General features: G+C 27.3%; 3 protein-coding genes across 7 annotated transcripts in view; 1 reads left to right on the forward strand and 2 right to left on the reverse strand.

Moving 5' to 3' along the window:
- Positions 1-7,501, reverse strand: part of LOC112603515 (ubiquitin carboxyl-terminal hydrolase 10) — an 8,986-nt gene extending 1,485 nt beyond the window's left edge. The window contains exons 1-9 of one of the 4 annotated variants that reach the window (XM_025352118.1): positions 7,101-7,500; positions 3,435-3,672; positions 2,035-3,357; positions 1,751-1,964; positions 1,452-1,680; positions 1,301-1,384; positions 1,056-1,220; positions 760-988; positions 7-303 (exon numbers count right to left, since the gene is read on the reverse strand). In XM_025352118.1, the coding sequence (XP_025207903.1) occupies positions 23-303; positions 760-988; positions 1,056-1,220; positions 1,301-1,384; positions 1,452-1,680; positions 1,751-1,964; positions 2,035-3,357; positions 3,435-3,672; positions 7,101-7,121 (2,784 nt within the window). In that variant the 5' untranslated portion in view covers positions 7,122-7,500 and the 3' untranslated portion in view covers positions 7-22. Of the gene's footprint in view, position 1; positions 304-759; positions 989-1,055; positions 1,221-1,300; positions 1,385-1,451; positions 1,681-1,750; positions 1,965-2,034; positions 3,358-3,434; positions 3,673-7,100 lie in introns of all 4 variants that reach the window. The other 3 variants (XM_025352119.1, XM_025352117.1, XM_025352120.1) reach the window with 3 other exon arrangements.
- Positions 7,502-10,799: 3,298 nt separating this feature from the next.
- LOC112603527 (putative leucine-rich repeat-containing protein DDB_G0290503) lies at positions 10,800-22,306 on the forward strand. 2 transcript variants are annotated; one of them, XM_025352133.1, is made up of 30 exons: positions 10,800-10,903; positions 11,052-11,449; positions 11,515-11,634; positions 11,713-11,774; positions 11,866-12,242; positions 13,748-13,842; positions 13,901-14,072; positions 14,131-14,255; positions 14,309-14,476; positions 14,536-14,778; positions 14,841-14,936; positions 14,997-15,100; positions 15,165-15,357; positions 15,425-15,631; positions 15,689-15,841; positions 15,914-15,988; positions 16,083-16,319; positions 16,394-17,216; positions 17,303-17,367; positions 19,248-19,399; positions 19,463-19,607; positions 19,699-19,863; positions 19,937-20,059; positions 20,127-20,264; positions 21,044-21,145; positions 21,209-21,367; positions 21,440-21,601; positions 21,669-21,743; positions 21,798-22,015; positions 22,079-22,223. In XM_025352133.1, the coding sequence occupies exons 2-30, from the start codon at positions 11,084-11,086 to the stop codon at positions 22,221-22,223; spliced, it is 5,265 nt and encodes a 1,754-aa protein (XP_025207918.1). In that variant the 5' UTR covers positions 10,800-10,903; positions 11,052-11,083. The 2 variants fall into 2 exon arrangements, with proteins under 2 accessions (XP_025207918.1, XP_025207919.1); XM_025352134.1 differs by lacking the exon at positions 10,800-10,903 and having other exon boundaries at positions 11,084-11,449; positions 22,079-22,306.
- Positions 22,307-22,449: 143 nt separating this feature from the next.
- Positions 22,450-27,126, reverse strand: LOC112603714 (coiled-coil domain-containing protein 173-like). The gene is made up of 9 exons (XM_025352427.1): positions 26,871-27,126; positions 26,530-26,724; positions 26,258-26,442; positions 26,069-26,189; positions 25,781-25,951; positions 25,114-25,235; positions 24,200-24,443; positions 22,677-22,850; positions 22,450-22,610 (listed from the first exon to the last, which is right to left on the reverse strand). The coding sequence occupies exons 1-9, from the start codon at positions 27,102-27,104 to the stop codon at positions 22,506-22,508; spliced, it is 1,551 nt and encodes a 516-aa protein (XP_025208212.1). The 5' UTR covers positions 27,105-27,126; the 3' UTR covers positions 22,450-22,505.
- Positions 27,127-27,640: the final 514 nt, after the last annotated feature.

Raw genomic sequence — 27,640 nt, forward strand, 5'->3', positions numbered from 1 at the left:
CAAAATGTCTAAAAATAAAGAACTATCTGCCTTTATTATCAAATGCTGAGAGTGCAGCAATTGTGTCATTTCTTCTGTAGTACAGCAAATATGGCATACATGGGGGTTTCGGTTGACAAACTTCTTTGTCAGTGACAAAACGTACAGACGCATCATCAAATCGTAACCATCTACCAAGTGCCACATAGAATACATCAGCGAAGTAATGACCTTTGTTTGCTTCTTTACCATCATGATAAACAACTGCAAAAAGTTTATACTGCCTTGTTTTCATGTTGATCTTAGAATTTTTTGATATGAGCCCTGCAAAAAAATCATTAACATTCAATACTGCTAAAATTATTTAATATTACAGAAGATATAATTACTATTAGTACTTAATACATAATATAATTATAAATTATAATGTATAATACATTGTAAAAAATGTAATTTTTGTTATTCTGATCATATAATATTGTTTATTCAGCATACTACAACTGTCCAAACATAGTTTTTATTAACCACTTTTGCATACTAGTTAAGTGTCAGTATTTAACTAAAAATATATCAAAAATGGAAAGATACATACTTAGTATTAAATTATGTGTATGACACAAAACTAAGCTTTTGATAATAAAATATCCAAATGCTACTCTTATGAGTCAAATTAATGTACCCAAATTTCAAAAACAAATCTTATGAATTACACTCAGATTTGAAGCAAATAGAAATATGGAATGTTTGAATTAAACAATAAATTATAAAATTAGCACTTACTAGGTTCAATTTTAAGATCAACAGAGAACTCAACATTTTTCACAATTTTAGTCAGTTTTTGTTGCTTGTATTCAAAACACTTAAGATGTAATAACAAGACATAAGGTAATTCATCAATTGTAACTTGTTGGTATGCGTCTACTTCGCGGTTGGTTTTAGGACAAGTCAATCCCTCGAGTGTGTCTTTATTGACTAGCATGTCCAAAGCTTCCCGAACAGATTTTGCTTTCTACAGTTAAAAAATGATGTAAACGTTGCATTTGTATTTCTTATTTATTAGTTTCATAATATAATACCTCAATGTCTAGTTTAAGTGTGAAGAAAGGTTCAATATTTTCAGTCGGTTCATTTTCACCATTTTTTACTGTGCGAGTACGTAGCTGTCCACGGAATATCTCAGATAATGGAGTTTTTTCCATAACTGTTCTTCTGGTCACCATTTTATGTTTACCATTAACTTCCTAAAAATAAAAACATACATAAATAATATTAAGCAAAACTTCACACTAATATTATTTATGAGAAAAATTGAAGTACTAACTTTCCACTCATTGTTATTATCAATAGCATCAACTTCAGCTTGAGTTTCACCATTGCTTATGTTAGATTTACTCATTTTAATTAGCTGAAATAGTTTTATTATCAATAAAAAATGTAAATAAAAAATGGTAGGCAAGAATATCCTAACTTACTTCAATCATTTCATCATTAATTCCATTAAGCAGATAACTCATAAATTCTTCAGCATCTTCTTGGCGGCCTTCTTCAAAAGCTGGTAATATTTTATAAACATAACTGGGTTCAAAGGCAGGACCAGTATCAGGTGTTTCTTGAGTAGCGACTGATGTAGCTTGACGTTGCTGTTGAGTAGTTCTACCATTTTTAATGCTTAATTGTTGAAATTCTCCAATAAATTGAACCCTAATATTTAAAATTAAATTAATATTTTCAAATTAGATAGGCATTTAATATACTAGATAAAATAACATACATGCTTTCTAGAATAGGAGTTTGGGTTTTTTGCTGTCCTCGATTGTTTCTATTTTTGAGTTTAAATTGTACACTTCTCATGAGGTTGAAAAAAGGAGGACATGTTAACAAAGCCTGCAATGTGGCATTAATATAACAACGGGTGTTACGATTGGTTAGGCCTCGAGGTTGTAGATGAGCAGTTTTATGATCCAAATTATAAACCGAAAGGAATTCTAAACAAAAATTAGTAAATAAAATTAACAAATATTAATATTTAACATTAAAAAATAAAATGTAACTTACCACCTAATCTCTGTAAATACAAAGTATTATCATCAATACTAGACATGGAGTTGCTACTTGAAGGTCTAGGTTTAACTGGTAATGTTTGTTTTTGGTTGTTATTGGTAATAAATACTGAAGTCCGAATTGAATTATCAGGTAAAGTTCTTGATGGCATAATTATGGATTCTGTATTTGTATTGGTAGTTGGTTGGCTACTACCATGTAATGTGAAAACCTTATCACTACTTGTACTAGTACATCCAGTAAATAGTCCTGCCCATGTTTTAAAAACAGGTTTTACAGGTTCAGTTTCTTGAACTTCGGGTGTTACAACAGAAGGGATTGATGGTAAAGAAGCCTGTTCTTGACTTAAAGGAGTTTCTTCTTTAAATTCTACAACAGGAGTAACATCTTCAGTTTTAGTTTCTTCTTTCTCAGGTTTTTGGATTTCTGGTATCACATCTGAAGAAACATTAGGGGCTGGTTCTTTCTTTTTTTTTGATTTAGCAGGTAATGGTTCTTTAATTTTTTCACAAGACTCAACCGGTGGAGGAATTGATTCTACAATAGGCACTTCACTTACAATAACTGATTGTTCATTTCTTGTTTCCTCTGGTGCTGGTGCAATTTCAATAACTTCCACATGGTCTTGATGTACTTGTAACTCTTCCTCTTTATCTTGTGGTATTGATATTATTTCTGGGTCCACTTGAGACTCATTAATGTTATCTGGTACTTGAGGATAAATATTATGCACTGATGGAATTTGATTGACATTAGGTTTGCATGATTCGACTAAAAGAGGTTGTTGAGGTACTTGACCAGCTGGTGGTGAATGATACATAGCAGGTCCTGGCTGTTGGTATGGATTGTATAAAGTAGGATGTGGAGTATACATGGGATATGTTGGATGTCCATGATGAGGTGGCAAATATAATGGACTATTTTGAGGCGAGTAATAATAATGTGGAGGAACAGCAATATATGTTGGTGGTGATTGATAATTGGCCATTTCCATATTGTCTGGATGACGATAGGCTATATCATTATTCCGTTTCACATTGGGCAGAGGAGGAATTCCTTTTGGATTCCTGGAAATATTTGGTCGCCTAAGATTAGGGTCCATAGGAGGTTCTGGTCCAGGGTACATTGGTTGCTGATATGGCGACATTTGAGATGGGACATATCCATGTACTGGTGGAGGTACGTTACCCATATACACCGGAGGATTTGGCACCATTTGATAAACTGGTGGAGGAGGGCCAGGAACAAAATTCCCACCATTCATCATCACAGCATTCTCAGGTTCTGTATCACCATTAACTGTCGAATAACCACAGTCTATTATTAAGCGTTTTTAAACACTGTATTTAAATTAATAAAATAAAAACAGAAAACAGAAAATGTACTTAACATACCATATTCATCTGCTGCTGTATTCCAATCAGAAATATGTGTGATGTTGCCTACTTCGTTCATTAAACCTGGTGGAGGAAGTGTTTGAGGTTGAGCACCGCGAAAAGTCCATGGAAAATCAGGATGTTTGAATCCATCTTCTCCAGACACCCATGACTCGTTCCGTGCAGAATACAGCATATGCAGCAATCGACCACGTTCCATGTCATTGATATCTGTGAAATCAAGGAACTCAAACTCCTAAAAAAAATATATAAAAAATATTAGTACAGAATTTATACAACAGGATTTAACAGTCATAATTATGTTTTCTACTAAAATACATGTATTTAGCCAATTGTACGAACTACCCTTTGGTTATAAGATAAAAGTTCTGAAATTGTCACAAAACTATCTGATAAACCATTTATAATTGTTTTAAATTTTGAATGACAAGAATTTTGTGCATTTATATAATAATGAAATAAAAAAGTTCTTTTGAAAAAAAACTTTAAAAACGAATGAAAATATGTAATAGAAAATTGTATGAGATAAATAGATAAAGTAACACAATAGGCAAAATACCAATAACTTTTACACATAACAATTATTAGTGTTAGGTAGCTTAGTGGAGCCAATTTCAAATTTCATTTATATTTTGTAAATAAACAATAATAATAATACAAAACAAAATAATTAAAACACATGTTTCAGTATTTCTGTAATATTACAATCATACACCTCAATGACCACTTACTAAGCAAACACACACACACTTAGAAATTGCTAATAATAGTTTCTTTAAAAACAGCTGATTTTGAATTCCCTTATTTATCAAGTATAAAAACATATCACAATTATTTTATTTGTTTCAGTAAGAGATAAGTTCTTGAACTCTTCAAATACATTAACTTTAAGAAATTTTTAATTTATAGATGATTAAATTAAACACCTCAAATAGTATAAAAAATAATCTAATTAAAAATATTAAGGGCAGATTAATTCATTTTAATTTATTGTTTAAGTATAAACACTATTTTGCTATTATATTTTGAATTTTTTTAAGAATTTTAAATAAAATATAATTTTGAATTCTAACAGTTCAGAAAAAAAAAAGTTCTTGAAAACGATTGTTATTTTCATTATTCTGATAAGTCATATTAAATGAAATATCAACTGTCAGAAAATTTATCCATTATTAAATTATCAAAACGACAATACATAGTTGGATATTATTAATTTACCACATTTGTAACGCTGAATAGTTAAATTTTAATTACAAATAGCTGACTCAAACGTGGATAGTGTTTAACTTATTTAATTGAAAACAAAGAATCTTTAATATACCTGTAGTTTAAATAATAAGTGTTGATAGAATAAATGAAGCAACATAACAAAATATATAGTCATTAGAAATATGGTTCTATAATTAATTACATGGAAAATATACCAAAAAAAAATGTATGTATTATTCCAACTTATGATTTTTCAAAGGAAATATTGCAATCATAAAGTTAAAATTAACATATTAATATTATGATTTATATTTATAAGTACATGAATATTTCATGAAAAAAACTACTAAACAGTGTTTATTAAAGAGCTGAATAAACATTAGTTTAACATTAGTCGGTAGGTACCACACATTTTTTATTCTGTAATTTTATTTTGCCCAAGAACTCTCAATGGGATTAGTGTGAACCAGCGTTAGGATCTACAAAATTAAGGAAATGATTCATCAAGTTGAAAAGATTGATCAAGCCCATGGTAGGAGCGCCACTCATCAATTATTTTTGTCATGCCTGCAGCAACATGTTCAATGATAATTGGCAACAATGTACGTACTGATCTGTCAGAAACAAGAACTAGAAAAATCTTTTTGGTTTGCTAAACCAACCACCTAAAACCCATTGATTTGATAACAGCCTTCCTCCGTTATATTTCTGTTTACTAAATTATGGAAAAACCAAAAAAAATAACGGTAGTGAACTAACGGAAAAGGTCCTAAAACTTTAAATACTTAACCCAGCACTTTAATTTAAGTTACATGACCAATGTTTTTATAAGTATATTATCAAAATATTAAAAACTGTAATATTTTTATCATATATAGTTTTATTTTTAATATTGGTTGGTTCGTAATTAAATACTTTACACTTTTCTCTAATTTATTGAAGTGTCAAAGGAGAAAAAATTATTATTTATGGAATAAAAGCAACCATCAGGTATAGAAAATCAAAGTATATATAAGGGAATAAGTATACTTTACAACTCAATCCTAAAATAAAAAATATTTAAAACCAATTTTAAATGTATACCTTATGTTATAACTTACAATTATACTTCTTTCAAGATAGATAAAGATACAAAGTTAAAATAATTTATAATATAAATGTAATTTTCGTTATTCTGACCCAAACACATTTAGTGACGGTCAACTGTCAGAAAATCGTTTACCTTTCTCAGATACCAAAACGGTATCTAAGAAATAATGAAGTTTAATTTACCACTTTTGTAACGCTTGTAGTAAATTGTAATTACTAAATGCTGACTCAAATGTGGATGAATATTTTGTAGATACAACTAGTAACTTAGCTATCAATATGCTCATAAACTCATTGCATAATATCGAGTAAGAAAAAAACGTAACTTATTTAACTAAATTCAAAAATTTTGATAGTCATTAGATACCAGCTAATTGTATATACACAACAGACATCATGAAAAATCCTAAAATATTTTAAAACATACTTATATAGAAGCATAACCTATAAAACAAATCTACCCAATATTAATAGTTTAAAAATTGAATATTATATTATTATTAGTTTAATATAGATTTTTAGCATTGATAATAATATAAATTTTCCTTTTATATTGCAGTATTATTTAGGTATGTAACATATAAGGTACCTATAATTAAAATTAACTTTTATGACTGTTAACAATAGCCATTGGTATGTATTTGATGGCCAATAGCCAATAAAAGTTGTGGCAAGTTGATATTTAAATTTTAAAAGTAATCTTGAATATTAGATGAAAACATACCATATAACTCTAGGACTCTAGAGTATTGAGGCGATATACCAGTCAATTTCGCACCACGAAAGACTATCAAACGAACGTCAATTAAGGTTGAAACTAAGCAATAGAACAATCAATTTGATATAAAATTAAAGAGGTGATCTATACACAAATCGTGACCAAGTATTCAACATGTAAACAGTATTGTAACTGATCCAAGAGCTTTCAATACTAAGGTTTACTTCCGCTTATTTAAGTAACAAATACATAACCTCAAAAAATGAAACAAAATCGGTAACAAAATACAAGAAAGATATTGGTCAGCAAGAGTGTACTCTCAGATCACCTTTAACCCGCCGATGACCATATGTTCTAGAAAAATCTCCAAGTAAATCGATAACTTCGATTTACACTACACACACCAAGATTAACGGCGACCGAATTACAGCACCACCATCGAAACATGTGAACACTAGACGCATGCCAGATAGTCCTACGGTAATGTTTGCAATAGCAACCGAATCCGCCAACGAGGTACCACGTGTTCCAGCCGGACACGCGAATACACGCGTGGGGGGCAAGACGTCCATAAAACAGAGTACACGACTACACGAGACGTATGGAAAGTAAAAAGTACTCAAACGAACAAAAAATGACCTAAGTACCTGGGTCGAACTGTTGTCCATTGTCGTCGCCGCGTTGGTGATCGTGGCGGCGGTGGCGGAGGCGATGACGGCGGCGGCGGCGGCGGTGGTCCGTAACAGTGAAGTTCCACACTACCATTCCATGGTATCGTTTTTCACAATCTTTCGGCGGTTGAATCTTCGACGGTAACGATTTCCAAATCGGCAAACGATACGTTACGACGCGAGACGTGAGCACGCAACACGGGATGAGACATCGCAAGGAATACGAAGAAAATGATTGTGGTGTGTACTGTGTACAGTGTACGTACGCGAGCGGCAGACGGAAAGACAGAAAGCCTAAGCGTGCGACAGAGAGCCGTATGCGTGCGACAGAGAGCCGTATGTGTGCGACAGAGACCTCCTTGGGTGGGAATGGAGTAGAGAAATATTAAGAAAAAAACTACATAATATATATAATATATATATATATTATATTTAAAGCGGCATGTGTGTGTGTGTGTGTTTGTGTAAACAACAGTAGTCAGTAGCGTATGCTCAGTCAGTGTGTGTGTGTGCCCTTTTCGTTCGTGTGTTCGACACGGCATGCAGCGCTGTCTGTCACCGCCGGTGATACTTCCTCCCAGTCATCTACTCTTATAACTAACAGTACGAGATATGTGATTGGTCCGCGGATGCCGACCTTGATAAGTTTTGACCAATTGGGAAAACCGTGACGGTGATTGCTGGGCAAAGATTGTCTTGGAGAAAAAAACAAGAGCGTCGGCAACCGGGAAAACGCCGGCCCGCCCGCCAATTGCGTTTTCCAGTCACTCATACTCATTTTTCCTCATTCTTCAGTTCGAAAACATTCGTCAGCCGGTCGACCGGAAAACGTGTTTTACGTTTTCTATTCCACGACGATCGAACAGCTGCAGCTGTTGTAGTCAGATTGGTTTTTGAGGTTACGATCCTGTGGCATTAGAAAAATACAAATGTTCGGCAAGTGGCATCTGAGAACGCTTTCACATCCACGATCCACGTTCTGTATTTCTGCCATAGTGCCATGTCTATGATTGAATGTAGAATGTTTGAATGTTTGAATTTTTGAAACTCTGATGTTTCTATGATCGCTAAAATTTTCTAATTGCTACTTTTTATTATTTTATTAATATTTAATTAATTAATCAGTACGTTGGCCACGAGTTACTACTTATTAAATATCATGTAAAAAATAATGATGGTCTTAATCAATGCATACGTGCGATTTATTTACAAATGAACTTAGTGCACTCAAAGACATAATACATAGTATATATTTATTGTCTTTGAATGCACTACAGTTTTAATGGTTGTATTAATATAGTTTTATTTAGTTTTATTTTAATATAGTATCAACAGACAATAATTCAAAACTAAATATAGGTATGATATATTATATCATATAATATATTTTGTATAGCCTTTAGAGACGCTTTAATCGAAAAGATTAACCAATCAACAATACATAATATTTTCAATTTCAATCGTACTAATCTTTTTATCGTATAAATTGTAATTATTAATTTGCGATGTTCAAATTCCAGCAGAATAAAATATAATAATATAAAATCATTTTGATAATAATATTACAATACAACTTCTCTATTAATTAGTTTTGTAATTTATAGCAAAAAAAAAAAAAATCTTATTTCATCAGAAATAATAAGTATCATTCGAAATTCGCTATTGATTTGCTCATATTTATGAAAAATCTTTTTAAGGGACAATTACCCCCAAGGGTGAAACTTAAAAAGCCAATCTTACTAAAGAAAAATAAATTATCAATAACTACACTTAAGATAGGTACTAAAATTAAAATTTGTCTTACATAGCAGTAAGTTGAAGTTGTACATAAGAAATCTATTGCAGAATAAAAATCGATTATCTTCATGGACAGAATATTTTCTATTTATATTACATGTAGTAGCGACATATTTGCGGGGGGAATCAAGGGATGAATCCCCTCCCCATAGGATGTATACACACAAATAATTATAGTCATCATATTATTTAAAAAATTATTATTATTATTTTTTTTTATCAATAATTGATTAAATTTGCAAGAATTAAAATTTTATAATATATTGTACAATATTCTCATTGGTATCTTCATTGATTAAACCATATCCCCCCCATGACAAAAACCTAAATACGCCACTGACATGTAGCATAGGTACTTAAGTATATTATTATATGTAATATAAATAATTGGTACTTACTAGCAAGTAGCATTTATCAAACATAATATTTAAATAACATATTTATATATACAACATGAGTCCCACACTATTATCAAATATTAATGCTCGTACCTTGTAAAATGTAGATTATAGAATATAGAATAGATACTATAGATTGGTACCTGATTATAATTATTAATTTTACGAATTTTAATCTAAAATTCTTAAAAAATAACACATAATTGAATGACTGTTGTAGTAAGTACTATACAGTATACATCACATCGGTATGAATGTGAAATAAATAATATGAATATTTAAATGTATAATAAACCGATATATATACAAACAGACGTAAATTTCTAGAGAGTGTTAATTATTTTTTTCTTAAAAATGCGACCTTTATAATTTTAATAGGTACTTATAAATCAGTCATTAGGTACTCATTAAACAGGTAATATATTTTTCAACATGAAAACAAACTAAATAAAAAAATATATTATTAAGTTGTTGCTAAAGGTAAAAGATAGGTTAGGTATTTAAAAATAAGAAATTTAAATCGGTAATTTCAAGTAAAATTAAGTTTAAGTAGTAGGTATTCACCAATTCTAATTTAAAATAACGATTTATGATAATGCATAACAACAAAACAAAAAATATTGTTGGACCATTAACGCCTCTGTAGTTTTTTTTAACCGAATTTCATCCTTCATTCGTCTTTGATTTTTTCATGAAATCACTTCATTAGGTATGTTAAAATAATGATTGAGGGATGAGGACTAATACTTATTATCCTTATAAATCTAGTCTTGATATAGCCTGTATACATTATAAACATTCTTATCGTTAATAACAAAGGGTAAACAATCTTTATGCAGTATATATTATATGGCGTTATAAATTCAAATAATGCTTATCGTTATGAATTATGATTAAAATTATGTATTTATATATAATGATTGTGATGATTACTTATTTCAGAGTATATTTTTGGTAAAAGTCGATTAATCAATCACTCTTGCGAAATGAACTGTCCAATTATTTTAAATTTCCATAATATCACATAAAAACTTTTTTATAATTAGAAGTCATTAAAATAAATTAAATATTAATAAAAAAATTGTATAATATTGGTTCGTGGGAAAATTAAAATCTATGAATGGGCGGTGTTATTTTTATCATAGTATATAATCTTCCATGATCTAAATATATTCTTCCATACTTGACAGTTATACTTTTGTTATTATAGCAACGGCGATAAGAGATAAAACATTTGTTGTGTAATTTAAAATAGTGAAAACGTGTGGACCGTGGTAATAACTAATAACTATAAACAAAATATTTATCAACGTTTTGGTATAATGTCATTCTTTGAATTCTATCGTTTTTAAACCAATTAAGTTCAAAGTCTAAGCTGTTTTAATTGCTTAAGATTCTTTTTTATTTTTTTAACGTATTATGGTTTTATATGCAATATATTTTTTAATGTTGAATATTTATGAATTTTTAATATGTAATTTTTAACATACCTAATAACTATTTCATTTTTATTGTCTTATATTTTTGTACAGTTGACTATTATTATATACATCTTATGATGACTTTTATCGACAACTAGTTTGGGTAACATTAAGTATACATTTTATGATAAATATTAGAATTAAGTTCAAGATTGTTTCAAATAGTAAATTAATTCTATAATAATTTTATGTTACCATAGTGATTTTTGTTTGTGTACAATTCATATAATTTCTTAAAACCAATGTTATAGATAATTTTTCTTTTTAAACAAAATTAAACAACATGGAATTGGAATTGGTGCATGATGCGTATAAAAAAGAATTGGAACGTGTATGTGAAAAGCATCAAATCGAATTAAATGAAACTGAACAACGGCATCGAAATGAGATTCAACGTTTATGTGCTGAAAACGCTTCTGAAGTATCTAATCTTAAATCTTTATTTGAAACTGAATTGGAAAAAATTAAGAGTAATCACGAACAAGAGATTTGTGAATTAAAAGAACAATTTGAGAGACGTATGAATGATCTTAAAGATTGTGACTTAGATACGTTAACAAAACGGATTGAAGATGATATTACAAAGACTCAAGCAAAACATAAGAAGATAGTTTCATATTTAGTAAATGAAATATACAAACTTAAAAAAGTAGAATTTTTTTTTATTATTATTAATATTTTATGCTAAATTATTACAATAATTTTTTATTTCAGACAATAATAAGTTCTTCATTTGACGATGTTGATCGATTTTCATCTATAGATTCTTTCGATCCAAAATTGTTTCAAAATAATCTAAATGGACATGATACTGATGTTGAAACTTCAGACTATGTATGCTTAAATATAAATTTTGTTAAATTTTAATAGTTAATAGCATATTTTTATTTTATTTCATTAATTTGTTTTTAGGTATTATCCCAAGATAGTATTGATATGCAAATCAAAGATCTTGAAGACATTGTGCAAGAGAGGTAGGAAATTTATAATTATAAGTTATGATATTTGTTTATATGTAAATATATATATTTTTAAAGTAATAAAACAAAATAAAATAAATTTTAGAGATGATTTGCGTTCAGTAGCAACCACCCTCCGTCAATTATCCAAATATTTGTGCTCTTTTCTATTAACCAAGCAAGAAGAGTTAAACAACTCAATTGTGGAACGCATGAATGGGATGGAATGTGGTGGAATTTTAAGTGGTGGTGGTGATAGATATGGCTTTGAATCAACAGATAATAGTGAAAAACCTATTGATGAAATTAGAAGTCCAAGAAGAGTGCATTTTGTACCAAACATTGAAGAGATTGTATCATTAATTGATGAACATTCTGTATTAGCTGACTTCACTAATACTGAAGGAGCTAGCGAAGAACATAATCATTTAAAATTAAATACATGCTTGAAGAAGCTAAATGAAGAAGCTGCTGCCTTATCTGGTATGTTTAGTATTTGTTTTGGATAATGTAGACTATTATTTAATATGTTCTATTGATGTTTTTGTCAACTCATTTTAATATTATTCTGCCCGAAAAATACTGAGCATTGTTATTTTAGGTATATAAAAAAAATTTATTAATTTACCATCTAGATGTGTACAATGTTTTCTGTTATGTATTAAGTAATATTGTCATAAATATTTTTATAAAGTAAGAGTAGAGAACTGTAATAAATAGTATGAAACTATTGTTCACTTGTTCTATTTGTATTTCAAAATTAAAAATATAAATACCTATTTCTAACTTGATATTATTTCATCAATTATTGTCATATCAAGATAATTTCATCCTCATATTTAATATGGTTTATCAAAATAATACTAATACTCATATTTAGAGCCTGGATATTAATGCAAATGCATATTCTTCTACATTTAACATTTAACTAATAATAATTTTGATTAAATATTTTGACGTTTCATAATACGTAACTTATAACTTGCTATTAATCTTTTTTTTTGTTTGTTTCTAAATAATTATATAAAATGTGCATATTTTCTAAATAATAAATAAAATATTTAAAAGTTTACTCTAAATTTTATATATGTTAAACATGACAATATTTTTGACAAATATAATTCAACCAAATAAAACAAAAAGAATTACTATAGGGAATTCTGGCAACAGACTTTTAACATTAAATAATAATAGGAACGTTATTTTATAGATATAGATAAATATTTAATATACAAAATTTGATTTCTGGGACATAAGATTGAGCCAACATAATTTTATGGTAAGCATTTTTATATAAGTTACTAGCTGTTATATATCGGTATAGTGTTTCCACAATAATCATTTTTTTAATATCAAAATTTAAAAAATGCCAAAGGCAAATAAAGCACATTATTATGTAAACAAATATCCAGGTATCTTTAAAACATATGGAGGTGTATTATTTTGTAGTATTTCTTTTTTTTAAGAACAAGGTGATCTTTAGTGACAATTGTAGAAATTGTCCATTTAGTAATTTAAAAGCACATTTTGTTACATCATGTTGGTACTCATTCAATAATTAATATACATGTGTATGCTATAAACACATTTTAAAACTATATATTTTAATTTTTTTTTTTTTTTGAAAAATGACAGAAAGATTTGATCTATTGAACACTGATTCCCTGATTGGCAATAAAAAAAAAAAATAGTAGATTTTTACGAATTGTAAAAATTTCATATAATACTCATACATGTGTACTTTTACCTATACCTCTATTTGAAGTCAAACATTAACATAATGCATATGTATCATTTATAATATACATTATTTAATGATCTGTTTCGCTTGTAACAACATAAATAATATTTTATAAATATCTGTATTTAATATATAGTGTTTCTAGACGATTTAATGTTTTGTATAAAAATTCAAATTCTCAAGATTTTATAACATTAACAGTAATATTTTTTAACTTATCTTAATTTTTGTTTGCATATTTTATTAGATGTGATAAATAATGAACAAAAATTACTTTGCATAAATTCAGATGACTTATGTCGTAAAAATTTTTTTGATAAGAAAATTGAATATTATGAAAAAGTAAGTATTTTCTTTTACTAAATTTTCATCATATTTTTATAATTATTATTTTTCATAGGAGCTCGAAAAACAAAAATCAGATTATAAAAAATTATTTATGAAAACATCTACTCTTGAACAAGAAAATGTATCATTAAAGGAGCAACTTGAAAAAGAAATTTCTTCTGTTAATGAAAAACAACAATATGATGATATTGACAATGACAATTTAATATTATTGCAAAAAAAAGGTATTAAAACAAAATATTATAAAATCAATTCTAATTAAAATATAAAAATATGTTGTAGCACAAGAATTAATTAAAAATTATGATGATTGGCCTAATTTACAAATTTTATTTGATGAGTTTTCTGCCGAATATAACAAAATCATTGAAAACCTAAAAAATGAAAAAGATGATCTTGCTCAACAAGTTTGTTTTTCTAAATTATTGATACTTCATAAATGTTAATAATTTTTTTATAGTTAGTTGTAGCAGATAGGCGTCTAAAGTCATCACAAAAATTTATAAAAGATCAAATAGCTGAACGTGAAGTTGAACGAGAAGAATTTGATTATAAATTGGAGACATTAAAGTGCCAATTGAAAGAACGAGAAAGAGAATCATTGGATACCGAAGATTTTAAATCACATGTATTCTTATTTTTAATAATTTTTTAACTCTTGATAAAAATTTTATTTTTATTTTTTAGACTGAACAAGTGGTGACTGAAGCTGAAGAACGATACGTTAAATTAGAAAATAGATGTTTAAGAGCTGAAGAACTATTAAATATGTCCAAACTTGAGATCCAATCATTAAAGAATGTCATTCTTAATAAGGAAACTAGAATAGAAAATTTGATTAAAAATGAAATTTCTCAAAAAAGTTCAATTAATCAACTAACAAATATGTTAGAAGAGGAACAAAATAATCAACATGATATGCTTACTGAAGTAATTTTAAAATATTATACTTATTTTTTAAAAATATTATTTAAAAATGTATTTATTTATAGTTAAACCGGTTGAAAAATTTATTAGAAGAACAAATTCAAAATGATTGTCCTGAATTAGCTGATATTGAAATTGTTATTAATAAAATAAGATTGCAGGTATAAAAGTAAATTTGTTTAAATAATTAGTGTAATAGTATTATCACTTCATTTGTTTAGTTGAAAGATGTTGAAAAAACCATTTCTAAACGAATTAAAGATCTTGATACTTTTTGGGTTAATGAAGAATGTGGTTCACCAATGTCTGAAGATATATCTGTTGCGTAAGTTTTAGGTATGTTACAAGTTTTTTATTTCATTTTGTCAAATAATTTATTCTTGCTTTAGAGAACGATGTGAATTACCCAATAAAATAAGTGTTGATAAAAATAGTTCTCCTGCTCGTATAGTTGCAACATTAGATGATGTTTTCATTAGATTACAAGAGCGTTTAAATAGACTTTTTAAATCAGAAGACGCTATTTTTAAGCATGAATCAGATCAACAAAACATAGTTAATAAACTTAATAAACAAATTAAAGTAAAACCATATTTTCATACTTTTATTCATGATTAATATAAAATATACTAGCCTTTATTTACTTTAGAGTTTAGAATCTGAAATAGATATGTTGAGAACAAGATTGGCTGAAAAGAATGATCAGTTAACTACTGCTAAAATGAAAATTGATGAACTTAGGGTATTGAAAAATGACAACGTTCATTTGGCCACTTCTCAGTTACAAGAAAAACTTCAAAAAATGACTATTGAGAACAAGCAATGTTCTAAAGTTATGGAAGAACAAAATCTTGAGGTGTGTATATTGACTAAATTATGTTAATTTTTTTGACTTACCTAGTAACAATTTTAGATAAAACATTTAAAAGATTCAACAAAATATTTTAAGAATATGTTATCTGCTTATGAATCAAAACTTGCTGAAAAAGAAAATATTGATCCTAATACGATAAATAATCTTGAGTCAAAAGTTGTACATCTTGCTGAAGAAAACATAAGTTTACAAGTATTTATTATTGTTTCTTTGTTTATATATACCTCTAAAAAGTTTTTTAATATTTTATCTATTTTTTTAAAGATTGAATTAGCTAATAAAATATCTCAAATAGAAACATTATCTACCCAACTTGATAATTTACAAAATAAAGAGTTGGTATGTAACATTGTAGCAATATCTTGATAATTATTATATTAATTCATTGTTTATAACAATTATAAATTAATTGACTGCTTTATTTATTTTACAGAATCAAAATATCATAAATAAACAAAATTATAGTGTTTCTAAAAGTGTTGGGACAGACATGCATATAAGTGAAAATGAGCAAATGCGCCGAGCGATTCCTAATGAATCCAATACTTTACCTTCCTTACAAATGTCTTATAATCATCAAGATGTTTCTATTCGTGAGCCATCAATGTTAAATTTAAGTCTTCCTTCTCACATTACTAAAGACAATACAAATATCCATAGTTCTATATGCGTAAGAATAATACTTTATTATCAATTTAAATATTTTTTTTGTATTAAAATTATCTGATTTAATTAATTAATTAGGAGGAATTAAAATCAGCATTAGCCAATACAAAATTGGAATTGGAAGAAAAAAATGCTATAATTAAAGTAATGGAAAAGGATACAGAACGTATGGACCAACAACTTCAGGAATTGAAAGAATCTATAAAAACATTAAATTTAGAAAAAATTGCTCTTGAAGATCGTATTCATATTTTAGTAGAAAATGAAACTATATTAACGGACAAGTTAAATGATGCATTATCAAATCTTGATAAAAAGCAAGAAACATTGGCTGAACTTGAAACATTAGGTGTAAAGTTGAGAGCTGAAATTCAACCATTAGTCTATATGAAAGATATCTTGGAAAAAAAAATCACTGCAATTAAAGATTGTAATAAAATACAATTAGAGAGAATAGAGTGTTTAGAAAACATCAATGATGAACTTTTAAACGAATGTAATCATTTAAAAAAAAATCAGAAGGATTTAGAAGAAATTAAGTCATTACAGCAGGATAATTGGACATTAAAACATGAACTGTTAAATACTGAAAAATTCAAAGTAGAAGTCACTGAAAAAATAGATGAATTAAAAAATGAGTATGATATGTTAAAAAGTAAAAATTTAGCACTGATAGAGGATATTGATAATTTAAAATTGGACAAATGTCGCTTAAAAAATGAATTGGAAAAGAATGAAGAATTGCATGCTGAAGAGTTAGTTGGATATCAACATTTATTAGCTGAAGAACAGAATAAAAAACATCAAGTTAATATGGAACTATTGAAAACTATTGAAGAATTAACTAGTAAAGCTTCAGAACAACATAATTTGATATCTGGTATACAAGAGAATAAAGAATGTAAGCTTTTTTTAGAAAATTTCTGTATTATCATAATAATCCTAAGTTGGTAAAAATATGTAATATTTATTAAAATCTGATTTCAGTGGAAGTGACATGTTCATTTTCAGATTTTGGTTCGGAAAACTACATTTCTTCTCAAAGTAATCAAGTAAGATTTATAATTTGTTTGTTTGTATATTAAGAATGGCTTCAAAAATTTCCTGTCGTATCCTATATTGGTTCTTAGAATCCTCCACCCTCTTAATGACTATTTCACTATTTCAACAATATATTCCTATGTTTCATTTATTCTTTTCATCTTTATTCTCCTTAGTAAGTGCAGTTGATACTGCTATTTCATTTTATCTTACAGCCAATCACACAAAAATCTACTCATTTTTTTGTTTTCTATCACCTTTTCTGTGATTATAATCACTTCATATGCATATTGCTTTACAAGTTTTTAAACTATTTTGAATTTTATTGTTTCTTATCTAATTAGTTTAAATATTATTCAATATATTTTGTTTTATGTGTGATTGTTTTTTTTTAAATTTTTTACTTACTATTTGGTAAACTTTTATTGAAAAGGGTATTTTTAGTATTACGATTGAGAGCATTAGATTTTTTTCCCAATTTTACTAAATTTAATAACTGTTATCAAATAATAATTTGTTAATATTTAATAAATTAACCAAGTATATAATAAAGACTAAAATAATGTGAACACTATTTTCTAAGGTTAGAATAATGGTTAGGCATTACAGTTGTCAAACAATCATCAATTCAGTATTCATCACATTATAATGGAAATTAATAAATTAAAATTATACTTTCTGAACAAGGTAAAGATCTAGTACTAGATGATTCTAATAAATAGGGCCTGGATTTACATGTTTTTTTCTGAACAGGCCAATAAATAGCTAGGTAAACTTCAAGTTTAATTTGCAGTCAACAGATCTGAAATATAAAGTTTTATTTTGCATATTTTGTTATTTTTTGACATGTACTACATATTTCTAGATTTTACAATTTTTGTATTGCATATATACTGTAAATGCATAATATGTAATATTTTGCTTATTTTAATTAAAATAACATATTTATAATTGTATTTATAGTCCATGCTATTTGGCAAAATCATATTCTTAACTTATCTGCGACCTATCGAGACAAGTAGTCATCTTTTATTAAGTAGGTTTTAGTGAATCATACATTAGTCATGTTTTTTGTGATCTGAGTGCGCATAATTTTTATTTTATAGGGTATATTTCTATAAAATAAGAGCATAAATGCATATTTTATAGTGAATATTTCTGAGATTTTTAGAGCATATAAATCCGGGCCCTATAATAATAAATATAAAATATTTTGTTTGGAAAAACAGAAACACATCAATCAAATAATAAATATATTGTAAGCATAATCATTATTCATTGTACTACCCTACTTTTACCATAAAAATTCAAGTTATTTAGGAAAAATTCCAATAAAAAGCCATAAATTCCATTCTAACAAAACATTTTAATATTATACTTACTGAATTTTGACAGTTAATATTCAACTTTATTTCTCAAGGACATATGGTTAGGAAATGTATGTATACCTTAAGAAGAAAATATTATCTACTATTTCTTAAGTCACTTAATGAAAAATTTAACTTAAGAAGAAAGAAAATTTAAAGAGTTAAATGTGTAAAGGTAAAAAAATGTATTCATTTACTTAACATTCAACTGTTCATATGTATAACTAAAATACTAAGTATGGAATTTATTATGACTTGTACTAATTTTTTTAACTAACAGTGTATTTGAATGAAATATATTCAGGTTATCCTGAACTTGGAAAAAAAACTATAAAACTATTTTTTTGAGTAAGTGGTGAATTCTTTATAAATTTTAAATGTTCTCAATTGTTTGGCTAAAAAGATTTAATATTATCACTCGTTAAATAGCCTTATTATTTGTTATAACTTGTAAACCTCATCAACTGTTACATGGTATAAAATAAATAAAGACAATAATGGTTTATATTTTGTATTAAATTTAGCTTAAAGATAACATAAAAACTCTTGAAATTGATCTTGAAAATGAACGAAAAAAAATTTCTGAATACCAAATAAATATTCAAAACAAAGATGCTGAAATAGAACATTTGAATAATTTAAAAAAAATTCAAGAAGAAAAAATTGCTGATTATATGTAAGACAAATTTAATAGTATTTATACAACTATAAGTAGTTATCTTAATAATTGTTTATGTAGGCATAGACTACAAGTTGAATTAAACAAAAATACTGAACTCAAATTAAATTTGTCGAAATTTGAAAATCATATTAAAGAATTAAATAATAAGATAGAAATCTTCAAAGCCAAAGAGCTACATTATGCAAATGATAATTTGGTAGAGGTAATATTTTTATTAAGCTGTTAATTATAAAATAATTTTACCTTGTAATACATAATATTTATTAATTATTACATATTATAACCTTATTTAGAAACTGGAAAATGATTTAGTAAAAGTATTGGATACAAATGAAATGTTAGATAAAGAATTAACTAGAATTTTAGACATTAAAGAAGAAACTGACCAACACTTAATTGAGGCTTATAAAAAAATTGCTGAGCTTGAAACTCATAAAAACCAAATTTCACTTTTATTGGTATTTATTTAAACTTAAGTTTAAAATTGTTTTGATATTTATTTTGTGTATATATATTATCAATAATATTTAGGAACAACTAGAAAGTAAAAATCAAATGATTGAGGCATTTAAACATCAACTAGATAATGCAGAAAGTGTTATAAGAGATCAACAAACAAGAGCTGATGAAGATAAACAATTTTTTGAGTTTAAGGTAATAAGAAAGAATTAAAATTGTTTATTTAAATATATTTTTTTATGAAAATCATTTTAATTTATAGCTTTCAGACTTACAAAAAGAACTGAAAGAAAGTCAACAAAAATATCAAGAAATAATAAATGATTTTGAAACTATGAAAAACTATGTAATAAAAAATGAAAATAAAACTGAAGGTATACAATTGATTTCTGAAAAAAATGTAAGTATTGTTTTTAATTAAAGTTTAAATTAACCATGCAAGCTCCAATTACACCAAATAATTATTTATCCAAGGAGATCTATTGATTTCAATATCTAATTATTATTAATTTCACTAATGAAAATATTTTCATTTTTTTTTTTTTTACTTAATTTAAAATTCATCTAGTATTAAACCATATCACATCTAACATGTTTAAAAAGTTGTAATTTAAATATCCAAAATCCAAAAAAACATTAATCAAAACTAGAAACAATTATATGTTAATTAATGATTATACTGGGCATATTGTATCCACAGACATTTTTATTATCTATTTATCTGCATGAATTTTTCAATTTACCTTCACTATTTTTATAACTTAGTATAATCAATTTATGTAGCTAACTAACGCATAAATCTAAAAACTAAAAATTGTTTAATTCAAATATATAAGCTCTCTGTTTGAAATAAGAATAACCCAATACGACAACCAATTTTTTTTTTTATGATACCCTCTATACTCACCGCTCATTAAAAGCATGACTGCCAACTGGATAGCGACTAATTTTGCATCTGTTTCATATAGCTTTTTCATACTCTTGTTTATCATCTATTGGCGCACTAGAATGTTGTTTTAGATGGGTGACTAGTAATTTTCCTAGCATGCAATGAGTTGAGCATAGATAATTAAGTTATCTTCTACTTTCATATCTAACAATTGATTGTGCTTCATAAGATATTATAACAGTAGCTCGAGTTAATTATTACCAAATATTTAAGAAAATTAATAATTTTAGGATAATTTGGAATTAAAATTAATCAGTGCTGAAAAAACTGCAATTGAATGGCAACAAAAATATAATGAGTTATTAAATGAAAACCATGAAATAAAAAACAAAGTAACATTTACATTAAAATTTGATTCATTATTATTATTTGGTAACATATTAATTTTTATTTAGTTTGAAAGTCTGGATGCTGAATGTAGTCATTTGCAAAACAAAATTACAGAATTGCAGAATAAGCTTACATTAAGTGATCATTATAAAAACAGATTGAAGATCGATATTCAGGATATAACTACACCTGCAGACTTGGAGTTAAAACACTCAAAATTGATGGTAACAATCTATTTTATACATTTAACATATTTATTTATTTGTTTACTTATATGCTACTTGTAAATAATATAGCTTAATTTGGAAACTGAAAATGTATCACTAACAAGAAAACTTACAGAGACACGAGAAAAGTACAATAAGTGTCGAGCTCATCTGGAGGACATAAAGACTATGATAACAAGTCAAAATTTAAAAAATATTGTCCAGGAAAATATGGAACTTTGCAACATAAGAGTAATAAGAGTACATTGATGAGTTATATATGCTGTATAATTTTGATTTTTTTTTTTTAATTTTTTAGGATAAATTACAAAACGAAGTTAGAGATTTAAAATGTTATAATCAAGATTTAAATAGAAAGTTGTTAGAAAAAAAGGTAATAGCAATTTTAAATAATATTTAATTATTTGAACTGTATTTTATTCTGTAGAGTGAAAATCATTGGCCTGTAGTCAGTAATCAGCACATTTCACGAATAGAAGCTCTCTACCATTCATTAGTTTGGCAAAAGATGTATCTGGTAAAGTTGGCTAGAGGCAAAGACAAGTTGCTAAGATTTGTCATTCAAGAATGGCCTGACTTAGATAATAGTATCGTCAAAACAATGATGCAAAGAATATGTGCCAAGAGAAAAATGTCCAAGTTCAAGTAAATTCAAATACAATTTTTGTTTGTATTCTTTTTTTATATTCATTCATTTATTTTTTCTAGAATTGTAGCAATTAGTCTAATAGCAATTCATCGTATGAGACTAATAGCTATGAAACACACACAACCCAAAATTGATCTCACACGGTCTCAACTCGATATAACACATTACAATTTACCAAAAAAAATGCCATGGATTAAGTGTTAATAATACGATGTTTCCCATTTTATGCCATTATAATTAGTAGATTTATATGTTTACATATAATTTTATTTTAATATTTTATACATTAATCATTTTTAAGTATTTAGTATAAGATTTTTATGATTAACTTATACATTTACCTTTATTGTGATATTTGTATATATTAACTAGTTATTAATATTTTTAAAAGAAAAGACTTGAAAAATGTGCCTTCTATTATTTTAATGTTTTATATATATTTTTACATTTGGTATTTTAAAATACACATTTTTTTTTAAATCATTACTAAATATGACGTATTATTCTTGATGTATAGATTGGGCCTTTTGGAATTTTTTTTGATACCTTATTATCTTTATCCATGCATAAGTTATTCTTTTCGAGGTAGTCCTAAAAATCAAATATTATTTATAAACACATTTATATATTTATTTTTATTTATCTAGTAATACTGACTTTCACTGTTTTAAGTAATGGCACAACTGGACTGCCCACTAATTTCTTTTTCTCAATCACATTATTTGCATACTCAAGGAATTCTTCATCTTCTCTGTGCCACTGATGTTCAAATGCTTCGTGGCGATCTATATCAGCCTGTCTATTGGCTAATAATGTGATCCTTTTATCATTCTACTCCACAACAACAAGAATATAATTATATTATTTAAATTCTTAAAGAAGAAAATCAATTTTATTAATTTTTACTAATTGTATATTTCATACTATTATTACAATTTTACTTTTACTCAAGTCCTAATAAAATTATTTATAAAATAATAAAATATTAAAATATTTGTGATAAATTTTATTTAATATTTAATCAAAATTGTAATACGGATTATTGCTTATTTGAAAATTTTACTTATAAAAAAATTATAAAACAAGAAGTGTTGTACTCAATTTGATATATAATAACGTTTAAATAGATAAATCTCTAACAATAAAATAAAAAATAAAAATATTCTTCTATTATAGAGTTGGTGCTTTAAATTGAGGAAGTTATTAGTTATATGGATCTAACAAAGAGACAGAAAAACTATAAAAATCAAATTAAATTTATTTATCTAAATAAATTGGCATAACTTTTTAGGAAATAGACAATGCATTGTTACTAAAGTCAGTATTTTGAATCCTCTCCTTGAAAACAACAGAGGTCCTAACAAAATTTTAAAATTAACTAGCAAAATTTGACAAATTTAATTAAATAATTAATGTCCATGAAGTTGGCCTACCTACTTTATCCAATAAACTTAAAGCATATACCAAAAAGTAACAAATAATTAACTAGGATAATAGAAAATTCGTTTTTGAATTTATCAAGTTAATAGATAGTAACTTTATATTTTATATGATAAATATTCTATTAGACGGAACAAATTCTGGTAGCTCACTCACTTGTGTTGTTAAAATATTGTTAAATAAACAGGTACTCACCTTAAGAGTTAATAAAGTAAATCTGAACTTGGTCCACTAGGTATAAATTTTAATTTGCTAATAGCAAGGTGACTGGAAAATTTAGAAAACCAACTTGATATTTCCATTTGTTGGCATGTATTTTAGGTCTATTAGGTAAAGTGGGTGAGACAAGTTAATAGACATAAATAATTTAACAAATTTTGTTGTAGGTATGCCCATAAATAAACTATCATCGTGTTTGTTAGTGAATTTGAAATTTTAGGGCTCCCTAACAAAATCTAGCAAATTTTTGATACTAGAGTAATTTACATAGGTACTTATATAGTCTTAGCATTATGTGTCAATGCCAACTTGTTAGACATTTTGTGGATGATATGGTAACTTAACTATAATATATGTATATATTTTAGCTTGGTCCACAAAAAAGAGAGATAGAAATGTAACGTTAGTCGTTACAGCGGTTGGAAAAGCATGTAGGACATGTAGATATTATAAAGAAAAGAAAATATATGAGAAATTTAAAAAAAATAAAAATAAAGTAAGGACATAAAAAATATACTCACACATTGTTTATCGAGCTGCTCCCGAAACTGTTTAGCGTTTTCCATTTGCAATCGTCTACGTAAGTTCACAAACTCTGTTAACAATTTTTTTTCGCGTTCGCGTCTGTACATCTCCAATTGAAAGTCTTGTTCCGATCGCTCTCGTCGCCTATGGATCTCCTCTTTCCATAGTTTTTTACCGATGTCTATGTGTTCTATTTTCTTATTGGCCAGCTCTTTTTTTTTGCGCTCCTTTTCTCGATACCTGCAGTTGGTAGACAGTGAGTACCGAAAACAAAAAACTGATGGCATAGAATATGAATAAGCATTAAGCTGCATTTGGAAAAAATATCTAAACCGATCATATATTTAGACAAATATAATAGTTTTAAATAATATTAATAGAATGAGTCTTTTACACTATACACATACGTATACGTGTAATAAAAATAGATTTTTTCAAGGAGGTATAAGTTAACAATACAATTCGTGAAAATCTGAATTCACCGAGGAATCCAACTTAAGGTAAGAAAATGTTCTTATAGATTGCAACGTGCAAGTGGTTATTAATGCTATTGATTATGGCTTATAATCAATCAATCAATGCTTATATAGTTGTTGGCATTTTATATGGTTATGCAAAATTATTAAATAGAACCTTAGTAAAATCAGATGTATACACTGGTGTCTGGTGATGACAAGTAGGTACTTACACAGGTATATCGTATATGTTTAAGGAAATTGTAAAATATACAGAATTTATGACTCTTGCAGTATTGCAGTAGGTAGTGCTGTTGAACATGAAAGCAATGATTAATTGAAGAAATTATAGATACTGCTACGTGGCAGAAGAACTTAAAAAAAATGCGTAAATGGAAGATTATTTTCTAAATTTGCTTAAACTTGCAGCGCGTGCTATTAGAACATTTTCTGACCGTTTTTCCTGCGCTTCTATAGCGTCCTGCACGTCAGACTCTGCCCATCCATTTGGTTTCGTCGGCCAAGCCGCCGATCTCATTCTCATCTCCTCCAGCGCCAATTGTTTAACCTCCACCATCTGTCCGAACAGAACAAAATTGAACTTAAGAAATGGTAATTATTGTTCACATTGTTTATATACAGTTATGCAGAACAACGTAAGACATATAAATGTTAATTAGAGCTAAAATGACGCTTGAAATTTTGATTTGTACCTACATATTTTTACATAATAAAACATAATATTAGAAATTTAGAAAGAGAATAGATAATGTAATATTATTAGAATATTTAATACGCGTATATTATTTATTATATAGGAGGCAGAAGTATTGCATTAAGTTCATCTGTACAGGACGAAATAAGGGCAGCATAGTCTCTTTGTATATATTTTAACTTAATGTGTTAAGATATATTTATAAGAATAGATGCTTCTGAATTTTTTTTCATTCAAAAACGTCGCATTTTAATGATTTGTTTTATTCTTGTGATTATATGATGAATTTTAGTTTTTACGTTCTGATTTAGCCGATTAAAATAAATTCCCAAGTCCTTTCGGTGTTTAGCTAATTTATTATGAATGCGTTATCATTGTTATCAATATAAAGATACATAATAAATTACTTCTATTTCTTTTAATCTTCGCGCTCTAGCTAAAGCTTTTTTTGTCTCTGCCATGATAGTAGTGACCATTTCTTCTTCCCATTCCTCCGTCTTACGCACTTCGTCTTGTTTGGTTATCATCATGAGGTTTTCCACTAAATCCTTTTGTAGTTTTTCCTTCGCTACCCGTACCTAAATAATTTACCAGTACACCGGTTACAAATATCATTATTATAAACGATTCATGTAGGTACTTGACAAAAAATTGCTCTAATATATTATATAGTATTGCATTAATGTAGCTCTCACTTCGGTAGCGGCCATTTCTTGGGCTTCCTCGATTTCTTCAGCGATTTTTTGTAATTCCATCTTACCAGACTCACGGTATGCAATTCGTTCTTCGTTTCTCTTATCCTCACGTTCCTTCAGCCTGAAATGTATTAACATATTGATAATCTTACCACGAAACTCAGTCAATAGTCTGTTAAATTAAATTACTCTTTTAACAAAATTTCGGCTTTAGATCTTTTTAGTTCATTGTATTTTTGTTTTTCGTTCGCTTGATGTTTTCTGTACCGTTCTGTTTCATTGTTTTGTTCTTGAGCCGTCTCGAGATCCTTTTGCATCCTCTTCTGTCTCTCAGCCTCATTAAACTTAAATTGTATCGCCCTCTCTTTGAACACCTGAAAAATCGACTCTGTGACAATACAATTACTTAAGCTACGTTTGGTTTTAATAATACGATAATAATCATCAATCATCATAATAACTTCAGAATGTAGCAGAGCTCTAGAGAATGTTTTCATCGCATCTCTCTCTTCAAATTTTTGCTTGTACGCTTTCGCGATAATTCTGTTTCTGGCGTCTAATGCTTCTCTCTTCATCTCCTCATCTCTCTGCTGTCGTTTGGCTTCCAACTCAGAAAGTGCTTTTCGTTTTTGTTCCAAAAGTTTCTTAGTCTTGTTCTGTACACACGTATTAACATCATTTCAAATATAGTCATAAGTCTTAATGTCAATATATCATGTAGGATGTACTAAGTATAGCTGCTATAGTTGCTACACGTCTGTAAAAGTTATGACTAAGTTATGAGCCATAATTTATGACTAACCAGCTCTGTGTTGTCCCAACCATCTACCATTTTTTTTGACGTTTCTCGACGCATTTCTTTTAGTCGTTTGCTGGCCTCTACCGATTCCTCTTCATCCATTTTTTTTGTTAAAATTTTCCCCAATCTTTTCCATTCTTTGTTAGATATTAAAAGCGCACGATTACTAGGATTTCGGTGACCGACGTAAACAATTTCCATAATTAGACTGATGAAAATAATAAAGAATATTTGCATAAATGTGCTTTTATTTCGAAAATGTGTGTTGACTAGTGTTAAATGTAGGTACAAAAATAATTCATTGATTGTTTAGATACACTTTTAGTTGTCATTGACAACAAACAAAATGTACTAAAAAAAATCGTAAATCAAATAAAAATCGAAGTGAATCATATTATACGTCAAATTAGACTTTGTGTTCTTAAATATCTATGTATAAATATATATATAGGTAACCTATATGACTCATGCTGTAACTTTTAGGTTTATAGTTTTTTAGGTTTGTTCAATGTTTGTTCATTGTGCATGTGGTATTAATACTATAAATTTGAATACATTCCATAAATATTGAATAAATTGACTACCTATTTATTCTTTTAAACTAAGACATTAAATAAATGAATAAATATTAAATTCAATTTTTGTTACAATATAATTAAATTAATTCAAATACAATACACAGGTAACCATAGTATTAACTATTAACAAATTAACTGTTTTGTCAATTTGTAATAACTAATAAGTAATAACTAATAGGTAGGTTAGTATCCATG

This window comes from Melanaphis sacchari, unplaced genomic scaffold (genome assembly GCF_002803265.2).
Source record: "Melanaphis sacchari strain LSU unplaced genomic scaffold, SCAv2.0 Contig10_pilon_pilon, whole genome shotgun sequence".
Classification (NCBI taxonomy): domain Eukaryota; kingdom Metazoa; phylum Arthropoda; class Insecta; order Hemiptera; family Aphididae; genus Melanaphis; species Melanaphis sacchari.